At 47.7% G+C, this 15,883-nt stretch overlaps 1 protein-coding gene across 3 annotated transcripts in view; it reads left to right on the forward strand.

The window, feature by feature from the left end:
- Positions 1–15,883, forward strand: part of CLK3 (CDC like kinase 3) — a 28,238-nt gene that overhangs the window by 7,684 nt on the left and 4,671 nt on the right. For 2 of the 3 annotated variants that reach the window (XM_073363279.2, XM_073363280.1), the window contains exons 3-8: positions 8,876–9,089; positions 11,314–11,407; positions 11,672–11,738; positions 14,074–14,190; positions 14,771–14,937; positions 15,540–15,634. In XM_073363279.2, coding sequence (XP_073219380.1) covers positions 8,876–9,089; positions 11,314–11,407; positions 11,672–11,738; positions 14,074–14,190; positions 14,771–14,937; positions 15,540–15,634 — 754 coding nt within the window. Of the gene's footprint in view, positions 1–5,522; positions 5,940–8,875; positions 9,090–11,313; positions 11,408–11,671; positions 11,739–14,073; positions 14,191–14,770; positions 14,938–15,539; positions 15,635–15,883 lie in introns of those variants that run through there. The other variant, XM_078854634.1, reaches the window with a different exon arrangement.

The raw sequence follows: 15,883 nt of genomic DNA on the forward strand, positions 1-15,883 counted from the left end.
AAAGTACTTGGGGGAAGCCCATCAGAGTGTAGAATCTGCAGGAGCTTCCACCCAAGAACAAAAAAGGAGAGGGACTTCAAACTTCTTCTTATGCAGTTGGCTCTTTGCCCACAGCTGGCACAGCCTATGTCAGCGCCGAAATCCAGCACTTTGGTGCGGAGCACACTGGCCCCCGTAAGGGATGCTGCGGTGCTGGCAAAGGACTTGGCACCCAGGGACTCACGGCACCGACACTCTCCGGCACTGAAGACAACTTCAGCGGCCTCTTGGCACTGATCACGCTTGCCGGTGCCGCATAAGAAGCAAAGAAGAGCCGAGAGGGGGCGTTCGCCAACAGAGCAGTGGAGTGTGATGGGGCTCGCGGAGACACTCAGTTCCTTCTCAAGCAACACCGGCACTGTTGACTCCGGCCGAACAGGCGGAACCGTTGAGTCCAGTCCTGTTGGACTCCCCAGCACAAGAGAGCCAGATGGGGGAGCTGGACAAGCCATCTACCCCAGATACATTTTGAGGCCACAAGGGACCTTATGGAGATGGTGGCACAGCAGTTTCTGGAACTGGCACCGCACAAGGGGCCAGTTCTCTCTGAGGGCAAACCAGCCATGCTTCGGCAGCAGTCCCCCTCATTGGGGCATTGCTCTCCAGCACCCTCGTGGTCCCCAACGTCAGACTCAGCCTTGAAGTTGGAGTCCTATATGTCCAGGCAGAGCCGGCACCATTCTCATTGTTCCCGGCGGGAGGAGGCACACCAGGTCCCTATGATGCCCTGGCCTCCTCAATGGCAAGCTCCAACGCAATAGCCATTCTGGACCCCCTGAGCATACCATCAAGCCCAGGGGCTGAGCTCCAGGTCCCTGTCCATTGCCTCAGACAGGCGGAACCCCCCATCTGCCTCGATGGTAAGGGAACCCCCTAAAGGATCGGAGCCCAGCACCACAGCTGGTATCGTGCCAGCCACCACGCAGATGGCATCACTGGGGGGAGGAACCTTGTGAATTGGAGGGTCAGGAGGAACCTGTGCCCATGGGGGCTTCTTCATCTTCCTCCTAGACGAGGCAGTAGTGTTTACCTCTTTGCCAGCCGTGGACAATAGAGCCCATCAAGAGTTGCTCAGAAGAGTAGCTCAAAACCTAGGTCTTCAGGCAGCAGAAGTGTCAGAAGACACAGATCCCATGGTGGGCCATCCCCCAGAAGGGCCGTCAAGTGTGGCCTGTCCCTTGATCAGGACCATTCATAATACCACAAAGATCCTCTGGCAAACTCCTGCCTCCATTCCTCCCATGGCAAAGGGGGTGGAAAGGAAATACTTTGTACCTTTCAAGAGGTATGAATACCTCTTCACGTGCCCTCAGCTGGGCATGTTGGTAGTGGATGTGGCCAATACCAAGGAAAGGCAAGGGCAGCAAGGCCCTGTGTCAAAATCCAAAGAAGTTGGACCTCTTCAGCCATAAGGTCTATTCCACCAGGGGGCTTCAGCTTCTAAATGGTAGTCAGCAAGCGGTGCTCAGCTGCTCCCTCTGTCCAAGTTTAAGGAGCTCCTTCCAACAGACTCCCATTTCGATTTTGGAGCTATTATCGAGGAGGGTAAGGCGATTGCAAGGACTTCCTTGCAGGCTGCGTTGGACGCAGTGGACTTGGCCACCTGCACAATGTCCGCTGCCATTGTTATGTGCTGAAGCTGGTGACTGCAGGTCTTGGGCCTCCCACCAGAGGTATAGCAGACCATTCAAGACTCGCCGTTTGACGGCTCGGGTCCGTTCACAGAACAGATAGTCTCTAGGGAAACCTTAAAGTCACTGGGCCTCCACATGCCAGCCCTGCAGAAGAACAGTTTTAAGCCTCAGCCCGTGCCTCACTTCTACCCCTCTCAGCAGAGATAGAACTATAGCTGGAGACGAGGTAGGAGTAATAGGCAAAGGCCTCCGCACTACTCCTTGAATCAGAGCCATGGCTCAACGAGGCAGTCTCCAGCTTCTAAGAGAACTTTTTTTAAAAGGCACACCTCATGGGTGGCACACCAGTCCACATCCTGGATCCTTCCCACCTTTTGTGAACTGTCTGTCCCATTTCTACTGTGCTTAGGCTCAAATAACCTGAGCACGGTACAACTGGGATATTCTTTTCCCTCCCCGTCCCTCTTTAGGGACCCTTTTCATGAGCAACTTCTAGAGCAGGAGGTGCAAACGCTCCTACTTCTCGGGGCGGTAGTGGAGGTCCCTCTGGAGTTCAGGGGCAAGGTGGTCTACTCATATTTCCTAATTCCCAAGGCCGAGGGTGGGCTCAGGCCTATTTTAGACCTGCGAAACCTCAACAGATTCATGAAGAAGTTGAAGTTCCACAAGGTCTCCCTGGCTTTCATCATCCCCTCTCTGGATCTGGGGGACTGGTATGCCGCCCTCGACTTGAAGGATGCGTGCTTCAAGTCTCCATAATTCTGTCCCACAGAAGATTTTGATTTATGATAAACAGTATCCATCATCAGTTCACAGTCTTCCCCTTTGATCTTTCAGCAGCTCCTCAGGAGTTCACCAAGTGCATGGCGGTTATGGCAGCCTTCCTATGGAAACAGCAGGTGCAGGTATTTCCCTACCTGGATGACTGGCTAATCTAGGGTCAATCTCAGGCCCAAGTGGAGAACCATGTGAGTCTGGTGCGTATGACATTCCTCAAGCTTGGCCTCATTCTGAATGTGGCAAAGTCAACTATAGCCCTCACTCAGAGGATAGAGTTTGTCAGAGCCCTAAACTCCACCCAAGCAGGGCTTTTCTTCTGGAAGTTTGTTTCCTTGCCATGAGTGCTATCATAAATTATCTCAGCAGATTCCCCACCACAACGGTGCGGAATTGCCTAAAATGACTTGGACCAATGGCTGCTTGCCCGTAAGTGGTACAGCATGCCAGACTGCGGCTTCATCCCCTGTAGGCTTGGCTGGTCCTGGTCTACAGGCCAAACCAAGACCACGTGCACAAACTGGTCACTCTTACCTTTCCGGTTCTCAAGTCCCTCCAGTGGTGGCTCGACCCACAAACAGTATGTGTGGGAATACCCTTCTCCAAACCTCAAATGACACGGTCACTAGTCACAGATGCATTGGCAATGGGATGGGGAGCACACTTAGGCGACTTCAGGACTCAAGGTCTGTGGTCCTAGGCAGAACTTTTGCTGCACATCAACATCAAGGAGCTGCATGCAGTGCGCATTGCTTGCCAGACAGTTGAAACCTATCTTCAGGGCAGATGTGTGTCAGTATTGACAGACAACACCACAGTCATGTTTTATATAAACAAGCCGGGTGGTGCTTGCTCCTCTCCCGTGTCAGAAAGCCCTCAAGCTGTGGGAATTTTGCATCGCCCACTCAATACAATTGGAGGCCTCATACCTTCCAGGTTCGCGGAACAAACTGGCCGACCGCCTCAGCAGGTCCTGTCATGGCCACGAGTGGTCTCTTTGCCTGGCTGTCCCAGTCAGTATTTTCCAAAGTTGGAGCTTTCCCCAGGTTGTGTTTGTGACACAACACAACAGGAAGTGTCAGCAGTTCTGCTTCTTCCTGAATCACTGCCAGGGCTCGCTTGTAGATGCCTTCCTCCTTTCCCGGAAAGGGTGCCTGCTGTATGCATTCCTACTATTCCCTCTCATCCACAAAGTCCTTCTCAAGGTCTGACAGGACAAAGCGTCGTTAATCTTGATAGCTCCAGCATGGCCACGTCAACACTGGTTCACCATGCTGCTGGACCTTCCGTGGACACACCTCTAACTCTGCCCCTGGTTCTGGACTTGATCACCCAGGACCACAGCCGCCTCCAGCAACCTAAGCTGGAATCTCTCCACCTCACGGCATGGAAATTCTGTGGCTAAATCCGTTGGAGCTTGCATGCTCAGACTCAGTTAGGAAGGTTCTCCTCAGCAGCAGAAAACCTTCCACTTATGCCACTTACCTGGCTAAGTGGAAGAGGTTTACAATTTGGTTGCTTCAGAAGGGCACTCCTCCATTGCAGTCGTCAATTCCCTTCACCCTGGGCTATTTACGCCAGTTAAAACTGCAGGGGTTGACAGTATCGTCAATAAAGGTTCACCTGGCTGCCATCTTGGCTCTCCACCCTGGGTCAGTGGGCCACTCAGTGTTTTCTAACCCTAGCATAGGCCATTTTCTCAAAGCTCTAGAACAGGGGCAGGCAAACTTTTTGGCCTGAGGGCCACATCGGGTTTCTGAAATTGTATGGACGGCTGGTTAGGGGCGGCTGTCCCTCCCCAAACAGCCAGGCATGACCGTGCCTCCACCCCCTTCTGACGCCCCCTGCTTCTCGCTCCCTGACTGCCCCCCGGGACTCCTGCCCTATCCAACCCCCCATGTTCCCTGGCAGCCCCCTGGGGACCCCTGCCCCATCCACCGCTCCTGCTCTTGGTCCCCTGACTGCCCCTGGAACCCCTGCCCCTAACTGCCCCCCACTGCCTCATCCAACCCCCCCTTCCCAACTGCCCCTGACCCATCCACCCCCCTGCTCCCTGTCCCCTGCCGCCCCATCCAACCCCTCTTTTCTGACTGTCCCCCCCCTCCCCGCATTCAACCCCCCTGTTCCCAGCCCTCTGACCGCCCTGACCCCTATCCACACCCCTGACCACCCCCTGAACTCCCCTGCCCTCTATCCAGCCCCCCACTCCCTGCCCCCTTCTGCTTCCTGGAGCACCAGTGACTGGCAGGCCGGGCTCTGCAGACCCACTGCCCAGAGCAGGGGAGGGGCCGGGGCTGGGGCTGGGGCTGAGTCTCCCAGACCAGGAGCTCAGGGGCCGGGCAGGACGGTCCCATGAGCCGGATGTGGCCTGCGGGCCATAGTTTGCCCACCTCTGGTCTAGGCAGACTGTACTCTCAAGTACGACAACTGATTCTCTCCCCCCCCCCCCCCCGGCTCTCAATTTGGTGCTCTCTAGGCTGATGGGCCTTCCCTTTGAGCCCCTGGCAATTTGCTCTCTCCTGTACCTTTCATGGAAAGTAACATTCCTAGTGGCTATAGCATTGGCCAGAAGAGTGTCTGAGCTCAAAGTTCTGATATCTGAGCCCCCTTGTACCATGTTTTATAAGGACACGGTGCAGTTACAACCACACCTGGCTTTCCTCCCAAAGGCAGTCTCGCAATTTCATGTGAATCAGGACATCTTTCTGCTGGTATTCTGCCACAAACCACATACTAACAGCAGGGAACTCACGCTCCATTTCCTGGATGTTAGATGCATGCTAGTTTTTTACATTGAGTGGACAAAGCTGTTTAGAAGGTCGATGCAGCTATTCATGGCCATTACCGAGAGGATGAAAGGTCTTCCTGTCTCATCCCAAAGTATCTCCTCTTGGATCACGACCTGTATCAGGACGTGCTATTACTTGACAAAGATTCTGGCTCCACCGTTGATGACACGCTCCACAAGAGCTCAAGCATCCTCTGCAGCATTTCTGGCTCAGGTCCCTATTCAGGACGTCTGCAAGGTGGCGATGTGGTAATCGGTTCACGCCTTTGTCGCACTATGCCATTACTCAGCAGGCTAGAGATGATGCTGCGTTTGGTAGAGCAGTGTTTCAGTCTGAAACTCGGTGAACTCCGACCCCTGGTCTGGGGTACTTATTGGGAGTCACCTACTTGGAATTGACATGAGCAATCACTTGAAGAAGAAAAAAATGGTTACCTTCCTTTTGTCACTGTTCTTCGAGATGTGTTCTCATGTCCATTCCAAGAACCACACAGGAGTATCTGGCAAGAAGGAACTGAAGAGGCAGTGGGTCGGCAGGGACCTATATACACGGCCATAAGGGCGCCACTCCAGGGGGCTCCACAGCTGACCCGACGGGCACCACTAGGGGAAAAACCTTCCGACGATTGTGCGTGCAGTGCGCTCACACCTACTTGGAATGAACATGAGCAACACATCTCGAAGAACAACAGTTACGAAAGGTAGGTAACCGTTTTTTAATCTCTGAATTAAGAGAATCCAGCGATAGAATATAATCAAACAGTTCTTGTCTAACAGTATATAGGTAAACGCTAGGGCTGTCAAGCGATTAAAAAAATTAATCACGATTAATTGCGCTGTTAAACAATAATAGAATACCATTTATTTAAATATTTTTGATGTTTTCTACATTTTCAAATATTTTGATTTCAATTACAACACAGAATACAAAGTGTACTGCTCACTTTATATTTTTATTATAAATATTTGCACTGTAAAAAACAAAATAAATAGTATATTTTAATTCATCTAATGCAAGTACTGTAGTGCAATCTCTTTATCATGAAAGTTGAACTTACAAAGGTAGAATTATGTACAAAAAGTAACTGCATTCAAAAATAAAACAATGTAAAACTTTAGAACCTACAAGTCCACTCAGTCCTACTTCAGCCAATCGCTCAGACAGACAAGTTTGGTTACAATTTGCAGGTGATAATGCTGCCTGCTTCTTGTTTACAATGTCACCTGAAAGTGAGAACAGACATTTGCATGCCACTGTTGTAGCCGGCATCGCAAGATGTTTACGTGCCTGATGCGTTAAAGATTCATGTGTCCCTTCATGCTTCAACCACCATTCCAGAAGACCTGTGTCCATGCTGATAACGGGTTCTGCTTGATAACGATCCAAAGCAGAGCGAACCGACGTATGTTCATTTTCAACATGAGAGTCAGACGCCACCAGGAGAAGGTTGATTTTCTTTTTCGGTGGTTCGGATTCTGTAGTTTCCGCATCAGAGCGTTGCTCTTTTAAGACATCTGAAAGCATGCTCCAAACCTCATCCTTCTCAGATTTTGGAGGGCACTTCAGATATCTATCCTTGGAAATCTCTCACTGGTACCTTCTTTGTGTTTTGTCAAATCTCCTGTGAAAGTGTATTTAAAACGAACATGTGCTGTGTCATCATCCGAGGCTGCTGTAACATGAAATATGTGGCAGAATGCGGGTAAACTGGAGCAGGAGACATACAATTCTCCCCCAAGGAGTTCAGTCACAAATTTAATTAATGCATTATTTTTTTAATGAGCATCATCAGCATGGAAGCATGTCCTCTGGAATGGTGGCTGAAGCATGAAGGCGCATACACATGTTTAGCATATCTGGCACATAAATACCTTGCAACCCCAGCTACAAAAGTGCCATGCAAACGCCTGTTCTCGCTTTCAGGTGATATTGTAAATAAGAAGCAGGCAGCAGTATCTCTCGTAAATGTAAACAAACTTGTTTGTCTTAGCAATTGGCTGAACAAGAAGTAGGACTGAGTAGGATTTGTGCGCTGTAAAGTTTTACATTGTTTTGTTTTTTGAGTGCAGTTATGTAACAAAAAAAAAAATCTACATTTGTAAGTTACACTTTCACGATAAAGATTACACTACAGTACTTGTATGAGGTGAATTAAAAAATACTGTTTCCTTTATCATTTTTACAGTGTAAATATTTGTAATAAAAAATATAAAGTGAGCACGGTACACTTCGTATTCTGTGTTGTAATAGAAATCAATATATCTGAAAATGTAGATAAACATCCAAAAATATTTAATTTCAGTTGGTATTGTTTAACAGCGTGATTGTGATTAATTTGTTTAATCAGTTAATTTTTTTGTTAATCGTATGAGTTAACTGCGATTAATCGACAGCCCTAGTAAACACACAAAAACACAAACATTATCTATCAGTGTTTCTAAAGGTTGAATCTGGGTCAATTAGCCTGCAAGTTCCTTAATCCTTTCTGGCCCCGGGTCACAGTGGGATTCACTGTTTGGATCACAGTGGTCTGATCTAACAGGAGAAGCTTGACCAGATTTGTGGACCCCCCCCCTTTTTTTTTTAAAGTAGTAACATCATTTATATTACATTTATATTTAAAAACAGAAGCACTTGGTATTGAGGTTGAGGCTTCAATTAAAAAATAATTGTGGAAGAGGAGTTTGTAGCTGATAAAGGTGGAAGGTCTGGCATCCTTTGGCACTTAGTATAAAAATCTGCTTATGTTACTAAATTGGCCTAAAATTTACTCTAAACATGGTATAACTTTATGTAATGTTATAACTGGTCAGTCCCAGACTAGAGAGACAGGGTAGGTGAGGTAATCTCTCTTGTTGGACCAACTTCTGTTAGTAGGAGAGACAAGCTTTCGAGCCACACATAGCTCTTCTTTAGGTATAACTTTGGTGTTATTGACCAGTCATCAGAGACCAGGGACTGACTATAGAGACTGAATGGTCCTTTTGGCCCACAGAGGTAATCCTTTCTGGTCAAGATGTGCAGTAACACGGAGGATGCTTGTGTTGAACACGCAGCACCTGCTTTGTAATTAAATGAAGGACTCTAATCTTCAGGCTGTCAATGAGAGGAAGAATGGTGTGGTTGTTAAGGCAGTGGTGGACTTAAGTTCCCATTGTGCTACCCTGGGATTCTCTGTTCACCTGGGCAAATCATTTAGTCTTTCTGGGCCTTAATTCCCCATCTGTTTAAAAAAACACAACAAAAAAGCTTCTGTGCTGCATAGGGGAAGTGAGGGGTTGTGAGGAAAGTACTTGCATACTGTGGTGATGAGGCACAAAGATAGAATCTAGTCCTTCCCAGATCTAAATTTGCACGTTAAGCCTCCTTTCCCATAAAGGAGAGAATACCACATATTTTGACATCCCTTCCATTTGATCCGTTTGAACTACTTGGCCAAAAGTCCTGTGATATGGTGCAAACTCCCAGATCAGGATTCAGTTCAGAACTAGATCTGCTGCCATTGTTCCTCGCTGCCCTGCAGAGGGCACAAGAACATGTGTAGTCAGGCTGCCTTTGCGTGCAGCAGTGCTCTGTTGTTTGTGCAGTGTGCTCTGCCTTCCCAGGTTTATAAGTGGGTTCTTATTTGTAATGCAGCCACGAGAGGATGCCTTACCAAAGGAGGTATAGAGACAGACGGGAGAGTGATAACTACAGGTTTGAAGACAGAAGCCCCTCTTTTGGAGAGGATTATTACTCCACCCGCTCACACCACTGCCGGAGATCACGGGACAGAGAGCACCACCGAACAAGGAAGCACCAGCATCGCTGCCGGAAGCGCAAGACCAGGTCTTGTAGCAGTGCCTCATCGGTGAGTAGCATCCAGATGAGTTCAGGATTGTTCAGGTTTTAACTTTTTACTTTCTGTAGCTCTGAATACACTGGGTGAGTACCTCTAATCCCTCTTCTGTTTTGTTCTTGATTTTGTTCCACTTCACTGTCTCTTTAAACTGGAAGCATTAATAGTTGTTAATTTTGACAGACGATTCCTAGCACCTGGAAATAAAGCCTAGCTTCCCAAGGCATGGGGGGTGCAGGGGGAGTGCAGCGAAACCAGATGGAATGCTTGTCTGCACAATTACAAGGGGAACTCCTGGATGCAGGCCTGCACTGTTGCAGCATCCACTGTGGTTGTGTGTCCTCCTCTTTTATTCGCTTGAAGGTTCCACTTCTGCTGCGTATTGAAACTTCTGCCTGAGTTGTTACTGCTACATTGTGACAGCATAAGATACTCCAATGTAGATACTCCATGTTTGTTGTGTCAGTATCTTGTACCCTTTAGGACGAGTCAGCTGTGTCAAATCCATTCTTCAGAACTGTTAGCACTCTGGTTATCAACCACTTCCCCACAATACTCGGGAGAGGTGCCCTGTTGTCACTAGTTTCCTTGGACTGAAGTTTTGTTTGAGAATGTCCTTGTTCTCTCTCTGACTGGAGTGAACTACAACCTCCCTCTCCTAGTTAGTGATGATTAATAATCAACTTGTGGCAAAAGGGAGGTGGGTTATCCCAGGACAATGGAGTGACTTGGAAGTGTTGTGAGGTACTCATCCAAATGTCTTAACTTTACCGCCTCTGTCATACTGTAGTAAGGATCCGTTACTATTCACAGTTCTCAAGTTTGTTGCTTTCATATAGTTTAAACAAAGTGATTGATTCCTAACCCCTGTGGTTATACTGGATACTTGCATGGTTTGGAACTCTTAATGGCCCATCACTTTCCTTCTTTTTTTTCCAGCCGAATTTATCTGAGTTTTAATGCCACGGTTAAATGATTGAAATGCTCCAATAACAACTGTGCGTGTGGTGGTACTGTGCAGGTTTTGGTTGTTGTGATCTCTACTCTGTGTTGTGAAGTCTCACCGCAGCTATCTCAAGTGCTCTCTGAAACTTTTTCTCCGTTCAGACGATCTCTTAAACTTTGTCTGTAGTTCATTCTTCTTGACTTGTTGGGGAAAGGAATATGGCGCAGCACATATTAGGAAGTTCAGACATGGAACTGTAGAGCCCTGTTACGGAATCTCTCACTAGATAGAATGTAACTAATTTTACACTTTGTTTTGTTTGAGGGACTAAATAGAAAAGTTCAGTCACTGGACAGAAGAGTTGTTGGCTTTGGTGGGGGTGTTTCTGCTAGCGGGAAGGAACCTCCAGGAATGTTTGGCTGGTTTTCCAGTAGAAGCTAGTAGCAATGGGCTTGATTGTGAGCTCTTACCTATAGCACACCTGGAGCTATGAGCTATAAGGCTCTCGAGGGACTTAACTCTCCTGCTCCTAGAATTCTTTCAAGTTTTAAATCTGTGCAGAAGAAGGACGATGACACTGGCCCTATATGGGTCCAATCAGGCTTGCAGATATAGGATCAATTCTGTTGTTGGTTCCATCAGGATGGGAAGGGCTGAGTAGTATCGAGTCAAGGGTGGGACAAGACCATGGGATACCTGGAGGTGTTTATTAATAAACATACAAAGGAAAGCGGGCCAGACTCCACAAAGGGGGAACTGCTAATCTGGCTTCTACTGGACAGCCTGACCAACCTGACTTGTGTACTCTACCCATCGGCACACTTGCCACTGGAGAAAGTGACGTGACTGGCAAAGCACTCGCTCTTCTTGCGCTACTGGCAGCATCCTCTATTCACATAGAGGAATCTGCTCCTCTGTGGCAAAACATGGGGGGAATGCTTGTACGAACCCAGTGACTGGAGCATCCCAGCTGCTGCTCCCTGCCAGAGAAGAGGGTGGCACTTCCCGCTAAGAGGCAGCTTCATCAGACACTGTAGCTAATGAGACAGTTCTTTACATACCTGTAGCTGTTTTTACTTTTCTGTTTTGAAGTTAGTTTGTGTCTTGACGTGTCCCTTGCAATATCCCTATCGTTATATATGCTGTGTGCCTTATGAAATGCGGGGATCTGGAAAATCCAACCACCGACGCATCGTCGTCTCCACCTTTGAATGACAACTCAATCTGCCAATCGGAACTGCCCGCTGTGTGCGATTGGTCGGATGGCGTTTCGGGGGGCGGTGTGTGCAGAGAAGCCAACAGAGCAGTAAACGCAGCAGGAGCGTGGAAGATGACAAGGAAGGTCACCTGGTGTGCAGAATCGGCGATTGGCTCCAAGAGCGATGTACAGCCACCTTTCGTAAAACTTTACCTCTCTACTTTCTATCCCCATGTTAGACAAGATCTCTCTTATTGTACTGGAGGGGTCTCTAGTGTTTATTGCTTATAAATGGGCTGACCAGTAATTGCCTGAAGCAGACAATAGACATTTCTGTTTTAAAGAGTGTAGCAGGGAGATACCTTTTTGAGATGTGAATGCTGTGAAATTGCAGGACCTCATGCCCTTCAGGTTCTCGAAGCTCACATCAGCTCTTGTTTTCTCTCCTAGATGAGATTGTCGGCAGCCTAGGTGAAGGCACTTTTGGCAAAGTTGTGGAGTGTGTGGACCATGCCAGGTATGCTATCCTTGGTCTCCAAGTGATTTACCTATCATGTACCAGTCAGTTCAGACATGGATGAGGTGGGGTGGATTTGTCCTGTCCTCTTCAGATGTTGCTGTCGCTTTTCTCTTAGATGCTGATACACATTCCCCAGCTCTTCCACACTCAGCATCTGGTGCTGAGTCTGTGGGCCTGTTTTAGTCTAGGTAGAATCATAGAATATCAGGGTTGGAAGGGACCTCAGGAGGTCATCTAGTCCAACTCCCTGCTCAAAGCAGGACCTATCCCCAACTAAATCATCCCAGCCAGGGCTTTGTCACGCCTGATCTTAAAAACTTCAAAGGGAGGAGATTCCACCACCTCCCTAGGTAATGCATTCCAGTGCTTCACCACCCTCCTAGTGAAAAAAGTTTTTCCTAATATCCAACCTAACCCTCCCCCACTGCAACTTGAGACTATTACTCCTCGTTCTGTCATCTGCTACCACCAAGAACAGTCTAGATCCATTTTCTTTGGAACCCCCTTTCAGGTAGTTGAAAGCAGCTATCAAATCCCCCTCATTCTTTTCCGCAGGCTAAACAATCCCAGTTCCCTCAGCCTCTCCTCAGAAGTCGTGTGTTCCAGTCCCCTAATCATTTTTGTTGCCCTCCGCTGGACGCTTTCCAATTTTTTCACATCCTTCTTGTAGTGTGGGGCCCAAACCTGGACACAGTACTCCAGATGAGGCCTCACCAACGTTGAATAGTGGGGAACAATCACGTCCCTCAATCTGGTGGCAGTGCCCCTACTTACACAGCCCAAAATGCCATTGGTCTTCTTGGCAACAAGGGCACACTGCTGACTCATATCCAGCTTCTCGTCCACTGTCACCCCTAGGTCCTTTTCTGCAGAACTGCTGCCTAGCCATTCGGTCCCTAGTCTGTAACGGTGCATGGGATTCTTCCATCCTAAGTGCAGGACTCTGCACTTGTCCTTGTTGAACCTCATCAGATTTCTTTTGGTCTAATACTCTAATTTGTCTAGGGCCCTCTGTATCCTATCCCTACCCTCCAGCGTATCTACCACTCCTCCCAGTTTAGTGTTGTCTTCGAACTTGCTGAGGGTGCAGTCCACTCCATCCTCCAGATCATTAATGAAGATATTGAACAAAACCAGCCCCAGGACCGATCCTTGGGGCACTCCACTTGATACCGGCTGCCAACTAGACATGGAGCTGTTGATCGCTACCTGGTGCTCTTCCTATCCCTTCAAAAAAAAGTTCCTAGCAAAGTGGGAGGGGAGAGAAGAGAGATGCTTGAGTGACCTTCTTGGTTACAACATGAGGCCATTGTATTCTGTGGCTTTCTGCAGTTCTGTTAGAAACAGTTATTCAGTATTAGTTTGCCTCAGCTTGGATTCCACTCAGTATCATCTTTTGCTATAGACAAGAATGGGCAGATCATCAAATTCCAAGCTGTTACTTTGCTGGCCTTGTTTTCCACTCAATTATATGCCCATCCTGGGTTTGCCAAAGTGATATTATCCTCTTTCTGTCAGTGTTTCTGCTATATGACTGCCCTGTGTTTACTTAGAAACTTCTCTGAACTACAGTCCTTGCCTCAAAGAGCTTAGTCATAAATGGGGCTGAAGAGAGCACAGGACTTTAGGAGGAAAGCATTCTTCCCCTTCCTGAGGTCTGTGGGGGTGGAGTCCCTCTCTTGTGCACTGTAAAATATGGAGAAGGGAAATCCCACTCCTTAAGTCCTTTGGAGGTGCACTGGAGATAATCCCTCAGAGGCCAGTGAGGAGGATGAGGAAAGCAAAGGGGTGTGGCCAGCAGTACATATGGGGATTATTTCCACCTCTCCCATCCTGTGGATATATGAGGGGCTCCCCAGTCCTTAGTACTTGCGGAGTAAGGTGTCACTTGGATAAGTGCCTTAGCCCCCAGCAAGCCTTGGGATGGTGACTGGGGACCATTCCTACAAAGTGGTTTTAGTTGCCTCTGGTGGAAGAATATGCAGATGAAGCGAGGGTGATGGATTCTCCTTGATCCTGGCTTTTCCCAAGCTGCATTTCCCAGTTTCATGCTGCAGTCAACAGCAGGGCATAGCTTACTAATACAGTGATAGGCAGCTGTGGTTTGCTCCCACTGTATGGCCAATTTGGGGAGGGGATGAAAAATGGTCAGCGTCTCCTACCTCATCCCAGGATTTATTGTAGAGACATTTTCTCATTCTCCATCCAAAAAGAAATTGGGTTAAGAATCTCAGAAACTGGGAATTGTTTTTTGCCTAGGGACAATTATTTGTTGAGGTGGTCTGGGCCACTCCACCTCTGACCCATTCCTGTGTCATCTTCCCCTCTGCAGAGGTAAATCCCAGGTGGCGCTGAAAATTATTAGAAATGTGGGAAAGTACCGAGAAGCAGCCAGACTGGAAATTAATGTCCTAAAGAAAATTAGAGAGAGAGACAAGGACAACAAATAGTAAGTTTGATATCTTGCATAGAAGCTGTTGCTGCTTAGTGCTGTCAACGTATCTACTCGGAGAGGAGGGTGGTCGGTGCAAGGTAGTGTGAGGGAGAGCCTGAGATAAGAGCATGAAAACGTAATGCCTGTCTTTTCCGTCTACCTAGAAAATGGTGTTGTCTTCTCCTTCGTCCACCCTCTGGGATTGGGAATATAGAGGGGCTTTTTTTAGTATGAATTGTGACTTATTCCTAGGTCCCTGAATATGTAATTATTGACCATTTAAATATCTGGGAATTGGGTTAATTTAGCTTTCCCTATTAACTAAACACAGTTCTTTATAGTGAAACATTCCCCGCTTCTCACCCCCTTCAGTGTAAGAATTTTGCTGCTTACACTAGGATATCTATGTCCTTGGCATCTCTGGATGATTGAGCAGGTGAATCCCAGGTTGCTTAGGGAGAAGCATGGCTGGGCTGTGTCTGAAAACTGAGTGTGTGTGTGTGCTAGTCACTTGAGGAGAAGGAGGGATGGAAATACTACTTCCTTGGAAGATTGTTGTGTGGCCAATAACATTCTTATTATCCATTCTGTCCAGTTTGTGTGTCCTGATGTCCGACTGGTTCAATTTCCATGGCCACATGTGCATCGCCTTTGAGCTTCTGGGCAAGAACACTTTTGAATTCCTGAAGGAGAATAACTTTCAGCCATATCCCCTCCCCCAGATCCGGCACATGGCATACCAGCTCTGCCATGCCTTGAGATGTAAGTTACCCAGATTCCTTTGCCACGGTTGTCTGCAGCAATGAGGTGAGTTCTACTCGCCAGCTAGTGTTTTCTTTGAGAAATGTCAGTTTGTTTTTACATGCATGTTAATAGTGTCTGAACATTTTGGCTAGTCTCACTTTTCACAGTCTGAAGAGTTTAAAATCAGGTGAGCGATTCCGATGTTTTTGGAGAACAGTGAAGGGAGGTGGATTGAGGACATGGCTTCTAGATTCACCTCAGTTTCCTCCTGAAAGAGGGGGGAAACTAAACCTTGTAAGCTTCACACAGACGAGACTTACTGCCTGTATGTGGCGAACGCGATGGGGTGACTGAAATGTATATTTAACAGTTAAAATGTGATGACATATAGTGAAGAACCTGGCTTCAAATAAGATAATTCTGTGTAGCTTAATGAAGCTGTTTGATACACAGTTGACATGGGCCATGGTGCAGCACCTTGCACTCTGGTTCAAAGTACCATCCTTTGGGGCAAGGGAGCATGTGTTCGCAGGGGGCCTATGTAACAGACATAACTGTACGGAAGGTCCAGCGCTTGATTCTTAAACTTTTCTCTCTTCTCTCCCCACCCCTCTCCGCAGTTTTACATGACAACCAGCTGACTCACACTGACCTCAAACCTGAAAACATCCTCTTTGTGAATTCTGATTTCGACACCATGTACAATGAGACCAAGGTAGGTTGTGCCTCTGAGAAAGAGGGTGAAATGATTGACCTCCTTGCCTCTTTCTGCAAGAAAAAGATTTTCCTTTTTCCCATTCTCTGGTTGAGCATGAGGGCCATCATCTCCAGTGGCTTGGACATGGGAGACAAAGTCAGGAGGCCTGCATTCTATTCCTGACTTTTCCAATCTATAAAACCCCGAAGAGTACTTGGCTACCTGGGTTAAAGAGCTTTGAGATCTGTGATGGAAGGTGCTATACAA

The sequence above is a fragment of the Lepidochelys kempii genome, chromosome 10, assembly GCF_965140285.1.
Source record: "Lepidochelys kempii isolate rLepKem1 chromosome 10, rLepKem1.hap1, whole genome shotgun sequence".
Classification (NCBI taxonomy): Eukaryota; Metazoa; Chordata; order Testudines; family Cheloniidae; genus Lepidochelys; species Lepidochelys kempii.